The sequence below is a fragment of the Atractosteus spatula genome, chromosome 7, assembly GCF_055471065.1.
Source record: "Atractosteus spatula isolate fAtrSpa1 chromosome 7, fAtrSpa1.hap1, whole genome shotgun sequence".
NCBI classification, from domain to species: domain Eukaryota; kingdom Metazoa; phylum Chordata; class Actinopteri; order Semionotiformes; family Lepisosteidae; genus Atractosteus; species Atractosteus spatula.
This window is the reverse complement of record NC_142712.1, coordinates 58,473,390-58,497,666: the sequence shown is the minus strand read 5'-3', so window position 1 is coordinate 58,497,666 and position 24,277 is coordinate 58,473,390. Positions and strand designations below refer to the sequence as shown.

General features: G+C 42.0%; 1 protein-coding gene across 1 annotated transcript in view; it reads right to left on the bottom strand.

The window, feature by feature from the left end:
• Positions 1–24,277, bottom strand: part of hcn4 (hyperpolarization activated cyclic nucleotide-gated potassium channel 4) — a 94,928-nt gene that overhangs the window by 53,874 nt on the left and 16,777 nt on the right. The window contains exon 2 of the mRNA XM_088921354.1: positions 8,474–8,897. Within this exon, the coding sequence (XP_088777480.1) occupies positions 8,474–8,897 (424 nt within the window). The remainder of the gene's footprint in view (positions 1–8,473; positions 8,898–24,277) is intronic.

Genomic DNA, 24,277 nt, shown 5'->3' with positions numbered 1-24,277 from the left:
CACTGACACTGGGTCTGATCAGTGATGCTGCAATGTACAGTATCTAAAATGTTAATGGCTTCAAATAAAGAAGAAAACTCCAAAATGCCTACAAGCCCAGTCCCTGCAAAATAAAGACAGGCACCCACATGGTACTGTACATACACAACAACAAACGTGAAACTGGAAATCTGCCAGAAATTAACCAAAATTCAATAAAGACAATTATACCCTTCAGCGTATTTGAAACAAGATCATTCAAAGCACATTAGTGATTCATTGTGCTGTTGTGTGTAATTTTCTTAACATAAAACATAAGATTTTCAAATGACTCCCCCCATATCCACCATATTTCTGGAATGTCGTCTATGCTGCAGACCCATCAGTCTCAACAATCTGAAATGCCAGTATTAATAGAAATGGCCTCTGCTCAGCACAGTAAACAAACAGATGGTATTTTTCCAAAGCTTTTAACACTGTGATAAACATCAGACATCATGCTTTTTTATTACCTGAAAATGCTTTTTATTACCTTATCATTACCTGAAAATGCCCTTATTTAGTTGCACAGGTTTAAATATACAGTAGTGTGAGAAAATGTATCATTTTATTATTTCCCTTCACGGTGTAATAATTACATGAGAGCTCCAGAATACTGGGTTAACAAAAATAAAGTCACTTCAAGCATTTCATTCCTTATGAAATCCAAATGCACTACTCACTTTAGAGGAATTAGAGTGTAGAGGATCATGCTGATCCCAAAGTTCATAGATTATCCCTACTGGGGTAATTCACTGCAGAGGGTGGGTCAAATGGTACTTAGCATTAAACATTTGCAAAATATTCAAAAAGAGCCACCTATATTTTCCTGCATAGTCATCCTCATTAGCAAGGCATTGTCTTGAATGATACCTAAATCCTTCTGAAAGAACTTTTCTGTTGTCTTGCTCAGGTGCCTTTTCTCTACCCTGAGAATGTCTGTGAGGCTGTGGGGCTCAGCACTCCTAGGCCTGGGCTAGGACCAGTTTGTCTGGTCTTGGCTTCTGGTGCAGCAGTAACTCCTCCAGCTTCTGAGTCTGCTGTCTGCAGGGGTCAGTGGTGTAACAACTGGTGTTTCCAGATTAGATGGTAAAAGATAAAAAACATGTGGCAATTCTCAATAGTGGTCATAATTTTCTGAAATTTGTAAAACATCAATTAATTTTCATTGTATACCCTCCAAACTTTTAATAGATATTAGTGAATGAATTCACCCAACTGCACCCAACCTGTGCTCCAGCACAGAGGTCTGTAGATGTTGCCTCATAAATGCTCACTGTTGAGACATTCGCCACTTTTATACCCTGTGAGCTACACAGTGCTTTTCAGGAGATTAAGCACCTGTCTGAGAAGCAGTGCACCTCTCTCCGAGAGCAGTACCAGCTCTCCAGTAGCTGTCCAGGCTCAGGCTGTGATTCCTCAGCAACTGATGCTGCCCTGGCCTGTTGGAGCCTACTCACCTCCTGCAGCACACAGAGGTTACTAATGACAATCAAGGCTTGAACCAGCAACCTTTCAGGATACAGGACTGGACTGTATTGAATGACTGAGAGGAGAAGATTCTAGACTGACCAAAACTACCAAAGTCCTGTTTCCCTTTTAAGACCATGTAAGGTGCCAGATAATGATCCTTTTGTACTTGGAAACTTGTTTTGTATCCATATTAAGTAGCGTTCTGTATTTCCACAGGGCAATATGTCAGCACTATCTGTTCATGCCTTTCAACTTTCTAAAAACTCTATCCCACTAACACATATTTATCATCAGTCTTTTCATTTGGATGAATTTGTCCCAATGATTATTGACGTATTTATACATTTTAAGGGGGCTATATTCTACCTTTGCTGGAGGAGCGTGAGTGAAAGGACATGTTGTTCTAAAACACAGTAAATTAGAATAAAGTAATTCATGTGGAAACAATATTTTATCTGTATACTGTTCAGTGGGTATCATTTTCCAAGCTTTAAAATCTGACATTGTACATGTGCAGTGTCTATATAATTTATAAACAAGCCATAAAATTATCCAAAAGCAGCTTACAGCTACTTAAACAGCTTCAGTCTATACTGGTTTAGTATTAAGGTTGAGCTGGCCTTACTGTGAACATCTCTTATTTAGGTTACTGTAAGAGATTAGTCATTAGCATGTTAATTTGGATTTCATTTAATAAACACACTGTCTAATTTAATTCAAGACACTTCTGTGTGTAAAGAAAAAATTAAATTAGAGGAGGAAACGCAGCCAATGTTTTATTTAATAACACTACATTAATAAAATTGTGGCTATGCACACCATTGCTGCCTATCTAGTGGCATTATTCATCTGTTGTTTGGATATCTGAGCCTTCGATATATTTCAATATAAAATGGTCCCTTATTCCTCTTAATTTACACTTACAGTAGGTACTGTATTGTGCAGCTGACAGAGTAATGTTCAAAGCAAACCAAAGTTTCTATCAAAACCTTGAATCAAAAGATAAGTCAGAATTATAGGATGTACATTATCATCTTGAACTGGAAGATAAGTTCTTGGCTCCAGGAAAAATATGCACCTCTCAATTTGTGAATGTTAATTCAATGTGGAAATGATATAAACCCATGGCTGAGCTCATGAAAGGCTGCTTCTGGATTCCTGAGGTGACAGGGAGCCTAAAGGCCCAGACGTGGCTCAGGCTAGGAGGGCTTGGCTCGATCATGACACGCTTACCACGCAGCAGCTACCCTTATGGCTGTGCTGGCCCCAGCGTAGCTTCTGAAGCTGCATCTGTCCTTTCTCTGGTTCCCCAGCACTCCCGCTGCTGCTGAGAGTGCAGTGAGTGGGAGGAAGGTGGCCTGACAGGGACACAACGTGGTATGGTTGGAGAATCTGCTTTTGTTTGATGATTTTCTGCGTTCAACAGCTTAGTGTGTGATGTTTATATCACCCAGAACATCACATGCTACCTCAGGGTGTCTTTCCTACCGCTAACCGACACAAGACCTGGTGAGGAACATTTCACCATCACTCTCCATCCTTGTCCGGTTTCTGATGTGTGACCACATGTGCTGTATCCATGCCAGCTGGAATCAACACCAGGGAAGTGAAATGTCGTTTTTCATTTTTCTTGAGGGCTACACAATTCCAACATGCTGCTCTTTTTTTCAGTCTAGAAACTGCTCAAGGGTCAATCAGGTCAACTTCCATTCTCCCCGAAAGAAGGCGTCAGCGTGATGAGCTTCTCCCGTCGAGTACTCCTGGAAACAAGAAACTGTGCAGGCGGCTGGGGGACATGCTGGACAGCAGGTCAAATCAATATTCTCTGACATTCAAAACTTGACGTTTCAAACACAGCTTCTTCCCGACTGCTATTAGGTTGCTTAACAAGTAATGTGCCATTAAAAATTTAGCATTGTGCTTTATGACCTGTATCCCATTTAAATTGCACTGATTTGTCTATGTTTACATTGCAGAGTTTCAGCTCGGCATATTTTTAGTTTTTTTTGTATCTTGTGTATTCAGGTCCTGTAATTATATTCTGTATGTTACTGTTATATGTCTGTAGCAAAGCTGTACCAACAACAATTTCCACCGGCCTCGTTCATGTGGCAATGAAGATTCTATTCTGTTTCTCCTCCTGGGTCTGGGGTTCAGTCGTTAATCAAACCTCGTGTGAAGTCAGCTTGGAGTCTTGCTCCTCTCGTGGAAAAACACGTTGACACTAGCCGAGGGAGAGGGCAGAAGGTGTCTGGTCATTGCTCAGGTGCTGATCTTATTTACATTATTTAACGAAGTTTAATGGTGGCTGCCTGCTGCACTGCAGAGCATCTCAGTCCCTTCCTTATACACCTTCTCTAGGAATTGCATCAATACACCCTGCCCACCTCATGAAAGGCGACAGCTAAGGCTACAAGGTTTTATTTCAAATGAGATAGTTGCAGTTCCATTGCTCAGGTGTGCACATTCTCCTCTAATGCTGTGTAAATGGGGCAGCTTTGTTGCTCTCAGTTGGGCCACACTATGTGAGGCTTAAAAAAAGATTCTGAAAATGAATCTCAAAATATATTAAAAATATACATATAAATAGAATTACATTTCCATATACATGTAGGGCCTGTATTTTGTTTGTCAAAGTCCAGGTGGAATGATGTGTATATGACATTCGTAGTGCTAGGGGTGGCTCTGTGGCTAAGGATCTGCACCTGTGGCTGGAAGGTTGCTGGTTCAAGCCCTGCAGCTGGCAGAGAAATCCTACTCTGTTGGGCCCCTGAGCAAGGCCCTTAACCCCAGCTGCTCCAGGGGTGCTGTCCAATGGCTGACCCTGAACTCTGACCCCCAGCTTCTCTCTGTGTCTGTGTCTCATGGAGAGTAAGCTGGGGTATGTGAAAAGATGAATTCCTAATGCAAGAAATTGTATAGGGCTAATAAAGTGATGCTATGTTAAAGGCAGAACATGGAATAGGGTGAAATGCTACTACAGTGTTTACAGATGTTCTTGCAGAAACTTGTTAAAAGAATAAATGTAGGAATCTAAGTGTTATCTTTTGAATTATTTAAAATGTTGTCCTTCCTTCACCCAGCATTTCATTTTTGTGAATTAAATGTCATAGGATGTCATAAACTATCACTCTTTAAATTAGTCTCAGGAGTCACGTTCTGCACAGCCAGTGTGTGTAGGTACAGTGAGCGTATATCTCTCCTGTAGGTCTTTCCCTGTAGACCTGTGTATTCCCTAACCGTTAAATGTGTATTCCTTTACTGTAGGTACTGTAAATGTGTGTGTCTATATACATTTTTCTAATGTTATGGTACAAATGAAGCTGGTTTAAAAGGAGAGTTTCAGTTCTTTCTAAAATGTGCACCACCATTAAATGCATAACCAGAATGCCAAGCCTTACAAAAAACAACCTGTGCCTTGTTTTGCTCTTTCTTCCCCCACTGGAAATAACATGACTCACACTTAGCTAAATGCAAATGAACACTCGGCTATGGCTGACTTGTCTGTACCTGTCAGAGAAAGGCTGTGTGGCGAAGCCTCTGCTCAAAATTCACAATCACACTGGGGTGCTTTTTAATGCTAATGTGAGCTCAATGGCAGGAGCTACAGCAAAAGGAATTATCTCATAAACCCAGAAGACACTAGATGAATAGAAACATTTTCTGCTATTTAACCAATAATCCATGGAAGTTACAAATTAGTGAATTGAATTCTGTCATTGGGGGTGCATTCCCTAAATGTTCGGACCAGCACTCTCCGGGAACAGGGAAATAAATCCCCTACTGCCGTCTGAAAACATTGGCAACTGTGCGGGCCTTTGTCACGCAGAGTCATTGAAGGAAGCTTCCCCTCTGAACTCTCCCGCTCAGCTCTGGGCTGAGTGTGTTGCATGGCTTCACCAGGTGACAAGACATGTCAAATTATTTATCTCCCTTACGCTTTCTAAATAAAAAGAAACAGAATGATTGGCATTGTGGATGATGAGCTATAATCCATTCTGTGGTCATTTCATGTACCTTTTCCCACAGTATGTTGTCTTGTCCTCCCTATAAACAGTGTTGCCCCTTTAGTGTTTATGCCTAGGATCTGAGTCACTACTGTAATAAAATATTGTTCTTTTAATATAATGTTTCTTTTAAATTGCCTGTTTGACCCGTTGCCTATTCAATGCAGCTCTGAGATCTTAACAATTTGGTAAGCACTCTGGCAAAGAATGATCAAATCCACAGTTAAATACAGTATGTTCAGAAAACAGCAGGTGGTAGATTTAACAATCATCCCCCTCCAGCTTGTGGAACAGGGTCTGTTGGGTTTTCCTCTAGATGTGAGTCAACAAAGCAATGCTAGGCTGCAGGAGGTTAGGAATCAACGTCCTCCTCTGAGGCCAAGCTGACTTTCAGAACATGCCAATATATTTTCCAAAAACTGTCTTTTAATATTCTCTTCAAAATTTCAAATTCTGAGACTCCTTCCATATCTTATGACAAGTGAAAGACCCTGAGTTTCCATGATACCTCTACAGATGGGGGTAAAAAGATCCCAGGGCCCCTGTCATATCTCCTTTAAAAAGAACCACACATTTGACAAAAGCATCACCCTTTTGCCAAGAATTTTCATTCGAACTTTCATGTACTCCACATTTTCATGCATTTCTACCTAAAACAGTAATTCCTAAAAAAGAAATAGAATTATTAAGGTGTATGTGTTGTAACGGTGTGGGTTTGCCTGGGCTGCCTGAGCACCGGCAGAGCGCTTCTTTTCCTTAGCCAGGGAGCGAGCTGGGTGCCGGTGTGTAGTCGTATCGCAAGGCGAGACTTCTTCGCTATTTACAAAGAAGAGTCTTTCCACTAAAGGGAAAATAATAATTTAGTGGCCGTTTCGTTAGAACGCTGGTTCAGAGCTTGAACCCCGACCGCGAACTCATGGGGATCTTCAATAGCAGACCTGATGTGCCTCAGGTGCTGTAGCTGCGCATTCCCACGCACCGCGGAGCAGGGAGTGCAGTGGGAGGTGTGCTCCACTGTCACAGTGTGATATAAGCCAGTATGATCAGACATTTACTGACAGCATGTAAAATAAAGAACTGTCCATGTCAATTAGTAGCACAAACCCAACAAGATACGTGCTAAATACTATAACAAAAGGCAGTGTAGTATCAGCTGGTGGAAGCCTTTGGATGGGCAGAATACTCACTTAGCTGTCACACCGTCTATAAAAGGAACAGTTAATTTTTCTTAATTGGTTAGGTCTGTAGATGCTTTCTGACTTCTTATTAAGACAGCAGCCAAATCTGTGTCAGTGAGATCTAACCCAGGAGGTGAAGATGTCTGCTGCATTGGATTTTAAATTGTTATAGGCAATAGCTGTAATAAATGCTACTTGAGTGTCAGGCTAGACAGAAGTATTTCTGTGTGTTTGTACTCTGTTGATCTACAATAAACTGTGCTGAATACAATTGTGATGTTTTATGGAAGAATTCTTACAGAGCCCTGTTTACAATCCCACCACAGAGATTAGAGTCTAGTAAATTCCCATTTATGGTTACACAATTGCTCTAGAAGACAACAACCTCCTGCTGCACTGTCACTGCAGAGGAGTCCTGTGAGGTTATGCGAATGAGAACTCAAGACATATCTCTTTCAAAGGTGCATTTGTGTAATCAGAATGAGACTGGAAGAGGTGTCTTGGGTGTAAGACGTGTACCTTTCTAAATCCACCATGTCAGCCTGTCTGCTGAGCACAAAAAGTCACTTTAGCACAGCTGAAACTGCAGAAATGTGGATGTTCTCAGTGTACGTGCAGTACGCTGCAGGGAATGTCAGACCCAAGCTGCAATCCTGCATATCTCATAAAAACTCACAGGGAGGGGAACCTCCTCTAAACTAAGCATTTTTACTTGACGCATTTAACCAAAGCAACCTACATTTGTACCCATTTATACAGCAGATATTTTACTGGAACCATCTAGGTGAAGTACCTTTGTCCAGTGTGCAACAGCAGGGTTTCACCTGGAATTCGAGCTCAAAACCTTTCATTTGTGATCAGAGAGCCCACTGTATCACACTGCTGTCCTGAGCTATATCTGAGCCCACTGCTGCACACTGCTGTCTATAGCTGAGCCCACTGCTCAACACTGCTGTCTACAGCTGAGCCCACTGCTGCACACTGCTGTCTACAGCTGAGCCCACTGCTGCACACTGCTGTCTACAGCTGAGCCCACTGCTGCCCACTGCTGTCTACAGCTGAGCCCACTGCTGCACACTGCTGTCTACAGCTGAACCCACTGCTGTCCTGAGCTACAGCTGAGCCCACTGCTCCACACTGCTGTCTACAGCTGAGCTCACTGCTGCACACTGCTGTCTACAGCTGAGCCCACTGCTCAACACTGCTGTCTACAGCTGAGCCCACTGCTGCACACTGCTGTCTACAGCTGAGCCCACTGCTGCCCACTGCTGTCTACAGCTGAGCCCACTGCTGCACACTGCTGTCTACAGCTGAGCCCACTGCTGTCCTGAGCTACAGCTGAGCCCACTGCTCCACACTGCTGTCTACAGCTGAGCCCACTGCTGCACACTGCTGTCTACAGCTGAGCCCACTGCTGCACACTGCTGTCTACAGCTGAGCCCACTGCTGTCCTGAGCTACAGCTGAGCCCACTGCTCCACACTGCTGTCTACAGCTGAGCCCACTGCTCCACACTGCTGTCTACAGTTGAGCCCACTGCTGCACACTGCTGTCTACAGCTGAGCCCACTGCTGTCCTGAGCTACAGCTGAGCCCACTGCTCCACACTGCTGTCTACAGCTGAGCCCACTGCTGCACACTGCTGTCTACAGCTGAGCCCACTGCTGCACACTGATGTCTACAGCTGAGCCCACTGCTGCACACTGCTGTCCGGAGCTGCAGCTCAGCTCAGCTCCCCTTTGCCTTCCATCGAGCCCGCCGGGCCAAGGCACGCTGAAGCGGGAAGCAAGCAGGCCTACCTCCTCCCACTGGTGGATGTAGCGGATGAGGCGGGACAGCCGCAGCAGCCGCAGGAGGCTGAGGATCTTGGTGAAGCGCACGATGCGCAGGGCGCGGGCCGTCTTGTAGAAGTCGGAGTCGATGCGGGTCTCCACGATGAGGAAGATGTAGTCCACAGGGATGGAGGAGATGAAGTCAACCACGAACCAGCTGCGCAGATACTTCATCTTTATCCGCTGGGGGTCCAGGATGATCTCGGTGTTGTCCTCCTTGACGATGCCCGTGCGGAAGTTGAGCACCAGGTCGATGAGGAAGAACGTGTCCGACACCACGTTGAAGACGATCCAGGGGGGCGTGTGCTCGTCCTTGAAGAAGGTGATGCCCACCGGGATGATGATCAGGTTGCCCACCATCAGAAGCAGCATGGTCAGGTCCCAGTAAAACCTGCGGGTGCAGGGGAGAGGAGGCACGTCATGCGTGTGTTTACATGAGTCGTGCCATAGACACAAGATCACAGGGGCTGAAGGCACACAGGGATATAAAACAGTGAAAGCACATTTTATATTTATATACTGATTTTTATAAGATGTAAATCAATGTTAGAAACTCAGAGAACAGAAAAACACAGTGCACGTTTATGCAATGAGCTCCCCACGATGAGCAAGATGCAGGGCTCTATGGAATCTTGAGCTGATATTCATTCCAGAAGTTTCTGTTCTCCTCTTATTTCTATGCTCCTTAAAAACACCAATATTTTCTCTTATGTCATTAGCACTGCCAAGTTTAAATAAATGCTGTTCAGAGACATAAATAATGACAAGTAAAAATAAATTCCGTTTTTGATCATGTAGCATCCAGACAAACCAATCACATTATATCCCCCTCTTTTTAATCAGTGAGCAAATTAATTAGACTTCTTTCTCATGTTTTATTCAAAATTAGTTATTGCTGCAAACTTCATAGTTAAATACCTCTTGCATGTATACTACTGGGGTTCAGGAAGATGACTCTAATCCAAAGGCAAGGTCAGTGTTACAATATAACTATCTGCAATTAGGATGCATTCAGATTTGAAAATAATAATAATAATTTTTATTATAATTGTTTACACTTATATAGCACTTTTCTGGACACTCCACTCAAAGCGCTTTACAGGTAATGGGGATCCCCTCCACCACCCCCAGTGTGCAGCCCCACCTGGATGATGCAATGGCAGCCAGAGTGCACCAGTAAACACCCCACACACCAGTGATCAGCGGGGAGGAGAACAGAGTAATGAAGCCAATTCATAGATGGGGATTATTGAGATGCCATGATTGGTAAGGGCCAATGGGAAATTTGGCCAGGATGCCAAATGTTGTGTTTCCATGTTTGTTATCAGTGATGAGCGCTAAACAATGTGTGGGATTAAAATGCCTGGCACCAACACCATTTGTGAAAGCATTTTTTTTGGCTATAGTACAGCCACTCAGGCGTGAGACATCAACTCTGTAGTCTCTGAAGCGTTTTTCCCCCAAAGCGTTGTTTTAACTTAAGCTAAATGTTTGAGGGGGACTTTCACACAGTCTCACTGTCTCCCATTTCAGCATTCACTGGTAAAGATACCCTCTTTGACATTGGTACTCTATAGACTCTCTGCCATTTATTTCCTCTGGACACAATCTTGGCCCAAAATAAAATCAGCAATATGGCTTCATAAGACATTTCATACTGAGCTGTCTATATAACATAATGCTTTGTGAACTGTGTGACAGAGATATACAGTAGGAATATATTTGCCAAATAGGGGAGCTTTTTACCATTGTCTCTCTAGAACCCCTGTACCTGCTTGTTTATGGTCCTAGTGAGCTTTCAAAAACTTAATCTAAGCAGTTATTGCCTAAACTGAACTGTAATTGTTCTGCTTTTAGTACTGACAGTAAATCGCAGGAGTTTTAAAGTTACCTGGAAAGGAACTTGAGCTTGAAAATGACTCACAAGGTCTAGTTAAATAAATTATTTGTTACGAGCACAGCCGGCACCAACTGGCCCTCACTGTTCAATCTCCTCGTCCCTCACTATTTAAACACTCCACTCACTCCTAGCTCAGTATTAGGAATCTATCCACCACCTGAGCTTGCAACGTCACTTGCAACGAGCACTCTGCTGCCTCGCTCCTCTTGGACTACCAGCCATCGGACTCTCTCCGCAAGCTGCACAGGGTTCAGAACTACTCGTTCGTGATACTATTAGGCTGATCGACGATTTCATTGTAGAAATGAAAGTTCAAAACCAGCACTGAACTAAAAGGTTTACGTTGCATACCTGAGGAAATGTTTAGCCTAAGCAGGGGATTTTGCGGTCAAACACCACTCGAGCCATTCTGACTGTGCTCACCAATCACGTGTCTGATACAAAGGGAACTGAAAAGGCTGTTGTTATTTCTAAAACTTCCAGTTCGACAATGTCTCTTTCTGCTGCACAAGGAGATGATAAAAACTGAAGCTGGAGGCAACAATCTTTTTCGTACTCCACAGAAAAGCAACGTACTGCTGATTCCAATTTTTAAACATTTTTCTGCGTATAATGTTTCTTCAAAGATTCTGCAGTTTAGCTGTTTTCTTCCCATAGAAGTAAATATATCTCCAGAGGTAAGTGACTGACCGTACAATGTGGAATGACTGTATGCTCCTTGCATCGACAAGAGAGCCTTAGTTTAGCTTTAAGGAATGTGCACCACAAGAAATATGTGCTTCACAATCACAGTAAAATAATAATTTCATAAAAAATCTAGCTTGGTCTCCAATGCAAGTAAAGAGAAGAGCAAAAGATGTTGACAGTCGACAGCTCTATAAATAAACTCTCACCTGTCTTCCATCTCTAGCTACAGGAAGTCATTATGAGAGCTCACGATCTGCATGTAAATTTTAAGTAATACCAAGGTTTTCCTTTAAGTTTATTTTACTTTCATTTCATTTCTTCTTCTTATGTTTTTACCTTTCTTTCTCTGCACTGCACTTTAGTGAACTGAATATATTGATTCATCATTACATCCATCCATCCACTTTCTAACAGCTTCTTCCAATTCAGGGTCGTGGGGAGCCAGAGCCCAGCCCAGCAAGCAACGGGCACAGGGCAGGTTACACCCTGGGCAGGATGCCAGTCCATCACAGGGTAGGGTACACCCTGGGCAGGATGCCAGTCCATCACAGGGCAGGTTACACCCTGGACAGGATGCCAGTTCATCACAGGGTAGGGTACACCCTGGACAGGATGCCAGTCCATCACAGGGCAGACACACAAACACACACACACTCACACCACGGCCAATTTTCCCAGAAGCCAATTAACCCATCAGCATGTCTTTGGACTGTAGGAGGAAACCGGAGCACCCAGAGGAAACCCACAGGGACATGGGGAGAACTTACACAGCACCTCAGGTCCGTAATCAAACACAGGGCACCATGCTGACCTCTGCCTCACCATGTCACCATGGTTCATTACAACAGCCATTGTAATGCACTGTCTTCATAAACATTCAGTTTGGCAAATCACAGGCCATGTTACCACAGACAATAGTGACAAAATAGTAAAAATATGTTAAAATCACAATGAAGGATGGAAAAGGGTAAATTAGTTTTAAATATAGAGCAAGTTAATTTAGTAAACACGTACAATTTTACCATAGTAAACTTGGCACTTGAATGCACATCCTCAAATTCAATCAGCATTTCAGGTTTGCCCCAGAACATAAAGTCTGCACAGGATTAAAATAGCATGAGAGCACAACACTGAGAGAATGTTTCACAGGGGAGGTGCATTTTCACTTGGTAATTAATAGGACTTAATTTGGAAATGGTGTGTCTTCCGTGGGAAATGGTTGTTGGTTCAGTGTCTGAGCTGGCCGATTTGGTAGGCAGACGTTGAAATGTTTCTCAGCAATTTAACACCACAAGAATCCCTCTCAGCATGATATTCCATAGATATGAGCCTTAGGAGCTTAACATGTCCTCCCACCCCCTGCTCAGTGAAGGTCTCACAGGATGTGTGGAGTCCTGAAAATCCTAACAGTACCAGTTTCATAAATAAACATTCATGGACATTATAGACCTCATAAAAGAGGCGAAAAACAAAGATATACATGCACACTGTGAAGTGTGTCACAACCGAATTAAACCCTGAGTTTCATTCTGCATGTAGAGCAAAAAATACAACTTTCCAGGAGTCATGTCTGTGGAAAGAAAAGCTCTCTTGCAACCAAGAACACAACCTCAAAGAAGTTGACACAGCTTAAAGACTGCCTTATCTTTTCAGGTGTTGAACCACAGGAGATGTTACTGCTGCTCTTGAGTCAATCCAGTGAAGAGCAATCAGGCATACATTCAGTTGGAAATAACTAAATCTTTTTAGTCTTGAACAAGATTTCAAGGAGACTTGATTCAAAGATTTGAAATCCTCAAAGCCATTGACAGTCAATCCCATTGACTTCTTCACGATCCTGTTGTACTACACCTTTCTTTCAGTCTCAACACATTTTTTCCTTACATCATTAATGCATTAACAGTCCAGTTTATTAAACCCTTCTCATTTGATGTACAGTATTGGCTGTGAACATACAAACAGTCCAACAGAACCCTTAGCCTTTCAGATGCAAATAAGCCTCCACAGTATATGAATTGCTGGAATCAGCAACAATGCAGTGACCAAAGATTTCCATGAACTGCCACATGTGACAGTACAACTCAACTGTGATAGAACTTTTACTTTTTCACAAGAAAAATAAAGAAAAATACCCATGATCATATGCAAACTCTTAATGTTTAGTTTTAGAACACTCTCCTCTATTTATCTATAGTTTTAAACAATGCCCACATCCAGCAAACCAACTAAGAACCTGAACAAATTTAGGACAAAGGCAAAAAACCAAGGCTCTTCTTTGTTATGTACAGTACTGCATATACTGTGTGTACTCCAGTATGAGATCTATTTGTTAGAAAGAAAAGCCAGGTTGTCACTGAAAAACACAGGACAGGATTTGCAAAGTGCTAGAGTTTGGGCATAGGCTATCCCGATTCACAGTAAAGAAAAAAACAGAAATTTCAGTGCCTCAAATCAGACACGGATCCATTGCCTCAGAGGCTGTGCTATATTTAGAAGTTTGTTCCTCTCAATGTGTTCATCCACATTCTAAAAAATTAAAACTCAGGAGTGTTGAGAAGCTTCTAGGAATCATGTGCTGCCAACACAAAGATTATTTCTTGCATGATTTTCTTTTGTAAAAACTGAAATTATTATTTCCAAAGCCCCTTTTTTTGTGAAAATATCAACTTTTTATCCTTCTTGTTTCTGTCTGAGAAACATAAAATGTGGCACCATGGTTACACTGGGTTGTAGAGAGAGGCAGATTCAGCTGGTAAGTACAGAGAGTTGCAGCCAGGCTAGCAGTGTCCCAAGACCACAAGGAGGAACCCATTACCTTTTGCTTGGTGCATGTGTAATGTGATTTTGTACCATTAACGTTCAAGATGATGTGTGTTTATATCATAATTTGTCTTCATTAATTAGCTTCATGTTACTTTATTACCCTTCTGTTATTTCTGTATTAGTTTAATTGAATAGTGAACTTGCTGTTGGTATTTTTGTAGCACATTATCCACAGTCTCAGTCTTTCGCTGGGCAGGACCAGTGCAGTGTGGCTGTACTGTGTGCTGGTCAGTGTCTGTGAAGAGGAGTTTGTATGGAAACAGTAGGGAGCTCTGCTGTGAGCACAGGCCTCACAGCTGGGTCAGACTGGGATTCAACTTCTCAGCACTTCACAAATCAGAACTGTCCAGAGAGCCCAACTTAATAACATCAACCAGAACCATCATTTATTACAATGCATGAACATGATTATGATATGACGTATGTTCAGGTCAAAACTGCAAGCCTTATTTTTCAGTGCCTAGTTATGAAAATATTTCATAACCAGAAAAGATTTTTTTGACTCTGATGCCTCAATCATTTGTTGATTGAGGATGCTTCATGCGTTGCTAAGTTACCTCTCTCTCTTACGCAAAAGCAGGACAGTGAAACAAATGCAACAGAACTTGGAAAATTACATTTTGGTGGATTTTTCACAAAGCTCATACTTAGATTATATAAACAACGTGGGATTTACAGCTCATGGGAGGTCACAGAATTAGAACATAGACAGAGCGAGTTTTTCCTGAAGACCACATGGGAGTTTCCCAGCCTGGCTGTGGATCGTGACCCACAGTTTGGGAACCTCCAGACACTCTCCCAGTTCTCAGCTCTATACATGCAAGAACAGACATCCATGAATTTGAAAACTGAAGGTTTAAGAAAGTTTCAAAATTAAGTTGCTTCACGTCTTCTTCGGATCTGAGGATGTTGTATTTAAACTTGGCAATAATGAGAATGAACAAATGTCTAGAAAGCTGGTGTCACAGCAGCAAGGTCCAGATGCAGAGCAGTGTGCTCACTGTGACACATGAGCACTTTGATAAGAACTCCATAGAACCTGAAATGTGCTTCAGGCAAGACAGATGAAATAACATCACAGGAACTGGGCAGAGAGGAGCAACTGTGGAGAAGCGACAAGACCCCTGGTCAGTTTTTGCCAGCTCTGTGACTTCCTAATAGTGAGGCTTTCTACATAAACAGAAATGAACAAGTAAAGCTCACAAACACTTGCGAAGGCTCTGAGGAAAGAGGACAAGGATATCTGCTTCAGCTCTTTAATCAGAGCTTCCGTGCAAGCCTTGCCTTCAATCTAGCAGCAGACCCCACAGAATAAGGCATCTGCCCCCTCTAGTGCTACACTGTTACACAGCAGACAGCTGCCTCTTCCCACTCCTCCCAGCACCTGCTCCACCCCAGGGACACACGGCCTTGGAAAGACACACATACTGTACAGTAAGCAGTGAGAATGGATCACTTGTGAGCATCACCAATACTCAGCATCGATTGTGCACAAAGGGATGACCCATAGTGGTAGATAAGAGAGGCACAGTTAAACAATTTTTAGATTCAAGAAACAATTTCTGTTTTGGACTTCTCCTTTGGTTTTTCCACCAAAGTGCTCTGGAGCATAGAGATTACTCTCCTCAGCCAAACGAGGCTCTTTGGTAATGTGAGCAATCAGGCAGTTGCACTGGCTTCTCCCCTCTAACACTGTCTGTGCTGGTTTCAGGTGACGGCAGCACTGTCCCCAGCCCTCCTGCTTTCACCGAAGATTTGTAACCGGGAGGTGAACTTTACATCAGTGAGAGAATGCTATTTAAAATCTAAAACTATATGGATATGCATATAACCCCAAAATAAAATTCTTAACTAATTTTAATCCTTTAATCATTTCAATCCTTGTTTTATTCAAGCACAAAACCCAATAAATGTATATCTTACATCTTTACTATCTTTATGCTTTCAGTGGATGATTGTTATTCTGCTTTCAAAGACTGTTCATCTGAATAATCTGTTGACTATGGCATGTCTGTCAGCAAGAGTAGACCTCATGATCACCATCACCTGATAACTATACCAAGCTTGCAGAAAGCACCTGAAACTATTTTTGAGATCAAGAGAGAGGGGGGAAACCAGGATAGAAAGACTACAAATGTGAAGAAAAGAACACTGCTGATCTTCTCCCACTGGGCAGGCTGTACAGGAGTACACTGAGCTCAGAGACACTCAGACCCCTGTCCAGCTCGAGGACATGGAGCTCAGAGGCACTCAGATCCCTGTCTAGCTCGAGGATATGGAGCTCAGAGACACTCAGACCCCTGCCCAGCTTGAGCACATGGAGCTCAGAGACACTCCTGGTATCTTCTATCTTCTTCCAGTCAAAGGCAGCTAAAGACACATCCCAATCTCAGGTCAATCGACTCACACAGTGATATAACTCCCTCATTCACTCTGTGGTCTGTTTTACTGTTCCAGAGTATGTTCTGCAGTTTACTGTAGCTAACATGTACATGAGCAGTATTCCAGAGCTTTTCCTGGACTTATTATGGCAAATCATAGAATTATCATAACCCTATTAGGAAATGTAGCAAAAGTGAAGTTAAACCACAGGAATGTATGGAAAAACTAAGCATACAGTAAGTAGAGTTAAATAAAGAAGCACTGTTTAATTATATTTCATGTTTTATTTAGCAGGATTTCTTAAAAGAACAATTTTTGTGCCAAGAGAAGGTGTTGTAAGAAGCTAATGGAAGTGTTATTCCCCTTGTGAGCTGCCTGAGCTGCCTGCTTGACTGTGTATAAAACAAATATGTCAGAACCATCTGTCTGGAATATATTTCCATCCATCAGTGGAAATGTGGCAGTCTTGTGGTAGACTCATGCATTAGTGAGAACCAGTTGCACAGCCTGTAAGAGGCAGCTACATTAAGAAACGCAACCTTTGACTTTCAGATATTGCATCTACCAACACTATGAATGAAAGACTAAATAACTGATATTCTAACTAAATGTGCATTTACTTAATAAATTGGCTCTATATTTAGAAGATGAGTAAAGGCGTGTTGTTTTCTTTTTCAAATGAAATGTGTGCTGTTTAAGCTCCTTTAGACTGAGGCCTTAGTAACAGCACTGAGGAGGAAATGACAAAACAAAATCGTATTTGGTTTTTCATTGAAGATCCTGTTGGGAATAAATTAACAATTAGCAGCAAAATGGAATTCATACATATATGAAGATTTGTTTCATCGAGGATTTCAATTATGTCCTAGCAAAGACAATGTATTAATCACATTAGACAACATCTAAATAGTGTTAAGGTTTCTGTTTTGCGTTTATGTAGTTTCAAACCTGTAGATACACTGCTTGTGTTTCTGTGTTGTATTGCCTAACTAAGCATCTATTCTAAAAAGGATTTCTAGTATGATTTCTAAAAACTAGCAAGACAGCTTGCAGATCTTTTTGTTCCTGTGCAAAATGTTCTTAAACAAGTGTTTTTGAAAACTATACCAAAACATACAGTATACAGCAAGGGTCTGCAGCTCTGCTCCCCAAGATCTACAGATAGATGGAGAGGATGCAGACATACAGTATACACTAGCTCACTAATCCTGGAATGGCCAATCACACACAGAGTGTCTCCTATTTGTTCTCTTCCTCATGTGGAACCTCACTGCCTCTGAATGCCAATTATGTAATTAGACTATATTGATCCATTGCAAAGGATTTGTTAAACAACAGGTGCAGGAATAATATAATTTGATTTCTAAACGCTGTACAATGAATGACCTAGTAAATTCTCCTTGTGGAACCAAAAGTCAAATTACGTCACACAATTCAGCTAAAACAGAAGATTTTAAACAGGTTTTGAAAGCAGTGACAGGTGTGGAGTCTGAGGTGTGTGGTTTTTTCACAGCTGTAGTCCTTCAAACAAGAAGAATCTAAGAGCCAGTGATCTGCCATGTTTTGCATCTGCAGACTAAGAAGGCCCTGAATCAGCAGATCTGAGGTTAAGAACTGGACTATCCTCATGCAGTAAATTAAATTATTTCACGCATATAGAGTTATTGTCCCCCCTAAAGAACAAGAGATCCATTGACAGATCTCCTTGCTGCAGCAGGTTGTCCCATAGAGAGACTGTACTACCAATAGGCCTGATACTGGAGGCTGCTGGAACATGCCCTTCAAGAGTGTAAACTCGCTAACTCTGTTGGAATGATGTGTGGACATTCTGACATGGGGTTAATTAGACGCTTCCCTTCTTGTCTGAAAAGTGCACCACGGAGAGTTGGAGTTTGTAACTGTAGCCTCTCTCTAATAGGTAATAAAAATGTTGTTTTAATAAATATTAAACCAAATAGAGCCTAAAAACAGACGTTGATATGTCAAGATCCCTAGAGTCAATCTATCAAAAGCAGGCAGTTTCACTTTGCTTAGCTGATCCGCTGATTACAAGAACCTTGTTTTTCAGAAACAGGTGGTAGATGTTTGTGCTGGTGTTTTTAAAAGAAGTTCAGGAGGAGGCCAAATTTTTCTTTGGCGAGGGACACCAAGTAAGCTTCAATAGGTTTCGTCTTTAAGTGGCACCAAGTGGAACTTATTCCCTGTAGTTTGGGATGGATAATAGCAACAAGTCAATCTCACACAGCTGCACCTAATCACCATCACCACCAAACTAGCTTCATAACTGAACTCAAACGCCTCCCTTCGCCTTCGTCTTCAGCCTCTCTCCTCTGCCCCCTCTCCACCCTGCAGCTGCTCCTGGGTTCACTCACTCACTCACTCACTCACTCACTCACTCACTCACTCACTCACTCACTCACTCACTCACTCACTCACTCACTCACTCACTCACTCACTCACTCACTCACTCAGGGGTTCGAGTCTCCTCGTCCTGTGGCCAGAATGCTGCCAGGTGGGTTAAGACAAGCTGTCCTCACCAAGTATTCCAAGCATTGACAAAGCATTCAATCCTTGGATGTTGATTTGAATATGATTTTGGGTTTGATTTTGAATCTTAGTGAATTAGGATTTGGCTGGATTACTGAATTTAATAAGGACTTGTTACAACCATGGTTGGAGATGACTGATCTGTGTTTTTGTGCAAACCTGTGGATAATTTGATTTTAAAAGGTATTTACCATATTTACATATTTTACTATCATGATAAGAGTTCTTCAATTGATGTTTCACATTATAAAATATCACTGGCAAACAGGTGAGAAATAGATGTGTTTTTCTGTCTACTTATTGTCTGTTCTAAGGTCAAGTAAAAATAAAGTAATATTAATTGTAAACAGGTTTATTTCTAAGTAACACATACACAAGATTTTACTGATAAAATATAAAATTCTAATATGCTGAAAGAGAGAGTAAAAAAGGACATTTTTAGTAGGACTGAAGAAAGGAACACCAGCAAGGCAACACCTGCTCAAGACTATAGAGTGAGATGTGGTAATTGTCAGTTTAAAATATAATTATCATACTGTAGCAAGACTTTTATTGTAGCAGAAAATCCTGTGGTATTTATAGCAACTATATTGGTTTTCTCCTGGTAATTAACATTGGGCCTTTTAACATTGCTACCATGGAAAATGAAGTATGAGTAGCTGCTAAGATTCCTACAGATTTCCTCTGTCAGGACATGCCAATCTAAAACGTGACATAGGTGGGTGCAGATTGTTAGATTGAATCCTATTCCATTGCTATATTAAAATAAATTATCCTGTGACAGCTTTGCAACCAAGCCCATCCTTTGTGATTCAGTATTATGAAATGCATCTGACAGGAGCTCACATGTCGCTGTGATGGACTGACGGACAGTGGGTGTGTTGTTCCGTCCGCACAGAAAGGATACACAGTGAGAAGATTTCATGGGACTGGAAGCAAATCACTTCCATCTTAGGATAACAAAACACAGATTTACTAAACACATAGAGGGGAGAATGGATAAAAACTAACCTTTATCTAACATTGCAACCATGTTGCTTTGTAATAAGATTACAAGACAGAGAAGGTCACATACTGGAGTTCATGAATTCATCTCTGTTTATCACAAGAGCACTTCTGAGATAAAAATTTGAGTAAAGAGCAGCATTCCTTCTAAACAATTATAACAACAAAAGGGATCAACTGTTTTACAATACAGCCCTAGACAAGTGGAAGGCAGAGCCACGATTTTCCGATGTCACAGAATCCATCAGTCGGAAATGCACTGAGAGAAACAAGCTCAGTGTGAGCTTCAGTTCACTCATGAGCTTCTGTAGTCCTAAAACGAAATCCTAGACTTCACTTGATCTAGTTCCCTTGGTCTAATTGATAAGTGATTAAACCACATTCCACGGTAACTGATCCTTCATTTCCTAGGCCTAATGAAACCCTTCTATTCAGTGACAGAAAACATTGACCAATGTGCAGGCTGACCAGAAAGCAACAATGCCGGAGGAAATGGGAAACTACAAAAATACAAATGAAGGTGAAATGACAAATTCTAGTTACAGATTGAGGAATAAATGCAACAATGTGTGTGCTATACTCCTGACTCTCCCTCTTAAATGAAGTAAAAGTAATAATGTACCCAGGTGTCACCTAAATGGTCCAGTAATATATTTTATGTTTCATTATTCCTTTTTTGTCATGTAATAACATTTTTAAAAAAACATAAAAAGTTGTAAAACTTTGGGTGTGGCTGACCCAATGCTTTGTGAATGTGGCCTCATGTGGCTCAATGGAAGCCGAACTTCTTATTTCCTATGCAGGTCTGTTGCTGATTCTTTCTCCTTTCCCAGTTCCAGGGCTGTTTTCCAGCACACTGAGCTGCTGCAGTTCAGCACACAGCCGTGTTCGGGGCACAGTTTCGAGAGCGACGGGGAGGAGGTGACGAATTGAAGGAGCTGTTGGCGATTATTTAAAAGAAAACACCTTGTTCCCACCCTTAAATCTCCCACAATTACATGGGTAGAGCAGAGAGTGACAGCCAGAGACTAGGAAATGTCTGGGTTTTTACCCAGAAGCCATGTGTATAAGATTAACACTGTTGTGTTAAGAGGTTTTGTTCTCATTAGTGGAAAACTCTTGTCTAATTTATTATGAACCTGCTATATTTTTATTTTTAACCTTCAAATGATTTATCTGGAAGTTGTCTGTTATGTCAGACTAATCTAGGGTAACCCTGTTGAGGAAAAGAGGGACTTTCAAACAAATTAGTGATTGCACAGAGAAACCGGCCCATATAAAACACATGCTTATATCTGCAGACGTAACAGGGCACACAAAAGCAAAAAATTGTGGGTGTCACTGATTGAATCACAACGTGTGTTTTGATCTGTGCTGGGACTTGTCACGTAATGCGCAACAGGATCACTAATTGGGATGCTGGAAGAGGTGACAGAATTTCATGACAGCAAAGCCTGGAGTGTAAATGGCAGCAGGAATGAGCAGAGGAGAGATGAGCTGGCGGGGTGTCTGAACTGCAGCAGTGCGACAATGTCAGAGCGAGAATCTCAGGGCACAGCATGAGAGATGGAGAGCGAGCTTCTTCCGCCCCACCTGTGAATACCATTCATCTTCCCAGCGACAGAAGCACAGGTCTGTGGAGGTCACTGTGTGGAGTCAACTTTAACTGCCAAAAGTGGTCAGAACTTAGGTGAAAAATAGATTTGCCTAGGGTATTCTGCAACTAAGAAGGTTACACCACAAAACAAGAACAAACACTGCACATGAAAGTTACAGTTAGCTTACAAGCACGGGAATGACAGGTTTCCCAGTCATAAGCACTGAGTTGTGAATAGGATGTCTCTGTGATCTTAATGCATGTTATCCTGAGTAAACGTACATGGCAATTTTACACTGTTACATTACATATTCCTCTGAAGTGTAAACTAATCTCCCCTGCTGGTGTTCTTTCCTATTGGTTTTCTTTCATCTGACCATTCATTACATTACAAGACAGTAACATCCCTAAGTTGCTTGTCAAGACAATGGTGGCTGTCTTGAGACATTTCAGTATGATGTCTTTATTTGAAAACTAGTGTCTTTGTAATGCAGGAGTGTTCAGGGCTAGACAGACAGATCCATAGTATATCTGTCTGAAGGGTTAATTATTGTGAAATTACTGGAGTATAGATCCACTCAGTGAGTGACACAGCCATACAGACGGCATTCTTTGTCTTCCGGACATTAGGAAGGGGCAGTTCCCTAACCAGCGGCCCAAGCCCTGTGTGCTGCTGGCCCAGCTCCCTCCCTATGGACATCAGACACCTGCATGAGGACCTTCAGCGCATCGACTAGAGCAGTGGTGTGCCATTGACTTTGGCCAGGCAGCAGGAGCTGGAGCCTTGTGTGCTGGGCAGGACAAGCTATGAGAAAGTCACAAGGCCCATTTCTATCCTGTACTGAAGTTTCAGTTTGGAGATTCTTCGACTCACAGAGGCACAGCCACTCATGCCAAAGCACAAACCAGGGCCACATCACCAGTGCTGAGCTCTGCTCACCAAAAACAAGATAAGTGATGTTTCTGAGGTGCAGAGTGTTAATGGTTTGTTCTCTGTCTAGTTTCACAATAAAGACAAAAATAAAAAACATTGCTCTAAAATGATGGTGATAATGATAGCGATGGTGATGGTGACGATTGTGATGATGGTGATAGTGGTGATAATGGTGGGGATGATGATGATGGTGATGAATGAGATGACAGTGATGGTGATGGTGATGATGATGGCAGTGGAGTGATTTTGACCACAGCTCCCTTCCTCTCCTTTGCAACTAGCAAACAAGGGGAGCGCCCCTGGGAGAAGACGAAAACCAGCCATGCACTACAACAGAATCAAGTGACAGACTAACTCTATGAGATTAACAGCCATGTGAGAGCACACAAGTAATGCACCTGATCCTAGTTCCCATCCCATCCATCCCCACTAAGATCAGATAATTTATCCATCTAAACCAGCACCACTTCCAAGCCTTTAGCTATTGATGTGATTCAGTTCCATGTCAGATAGGACAGAAGACGCCAAGGGCCCTGCCAAGAGCATCAAAGCACAGCATCTCCCCTGTTAATGTTTCCAAAGGCATGCCAATCTTAATAGCACTTAAAGACTCTCAGAACTTCACATTATCATACAGGAATTTTCCAAAGCCCCCCCCCCCCTTCAGCCATTTATATAATCCCATTATCAGGCTTTTGCTGTTGGGTGAGTGAATCCACACTCTGACATGTCTTGATAGCTCTGTGGGGCCAGTTGCCCATTGCAGGGCATCAGCTGCTCTCCTGCAACCTGGGGCCCCCATTCCTGCCCCTCTGCCTGTCTGCCCTGTCACCCTGCGCCACCCCCCCATGCCCTCCACACACTCCATCCCACATCTATTATCGTCCTGATCCAGGTGATGTAATCAGTAAATGGAACAGCCTGAGTCAAAGCCCTTCTATCCTTCTCAGGGATTTTAAGCGGACGGTCAAAAACAACAACAACAACCTTCCATCCCACTTTGTGTGGATAAAACAAGAGTTTAATCTCTCTGAATTGTTGCCGAGTTCACAATACTTGTACTTAACCAAGCTCAGCTACAGCACCTTTCTCCTGTGGGAGACATGTGGGAATAAAAGGACATCACCAAATCAAGCATGCTTAAAAACAAGGATGTCATTCTGAATATAAAATGAACATGAAAAAACATAAAATTTGAACTGAAAAAATAAAGGTTGCTCAGTATCAAACGCAATATGACTGTTGTTCAGTTTGTTGTTTTTGTATTTTTATACTGTCAGGGTTGCTAAGATCCAGTTTGTATTAGCCTGTCTGTATTACATGAACAGTATATTTAAATAGGTTTATACAGACAACCTTTTCCAGATGTTAATGGATTGACTAATTTTCAAAAGCTACATCAATACATATAGTATACTGTATATGGTATACAGCATACTATATGTATTGATGTAGCTTTTGAAAATTAGTCAATCCATTAACATCTGGAAAAGGTTGTCTGTATTTTTCGTTTTGTTGCACAATCATTCTGAGGTGCTCCTCAAACCCAATGTTTTGTTGGATGGATGTATTTTTTAATTATTTTGTGCCGTAATGTTGTGCTATTCAAGTCCTGGACTGCTACAGTCCTTGACGTTTCTAGAGGATATTGAGATTTGGTAGCTATGAGAAGTTAAATACCTGGGAAGAGCAGAAAGCAGAGGGGCTTGTGGTTCAGTCCAAGGTCTGAAGCAGGCAGCCTCTCCAACTTGCTAATCGGCTCGTACGACACAAGCAGCGGTACGGTATGTAGAGGTATTCTCAGGTACAAGTTTTGCTGGAATGGTTAATTACTGTGAAATTACAGGAGTGACTGCTGCAGGTTCAACTGATTATTTTTGCACTTGAGCTCTTAAG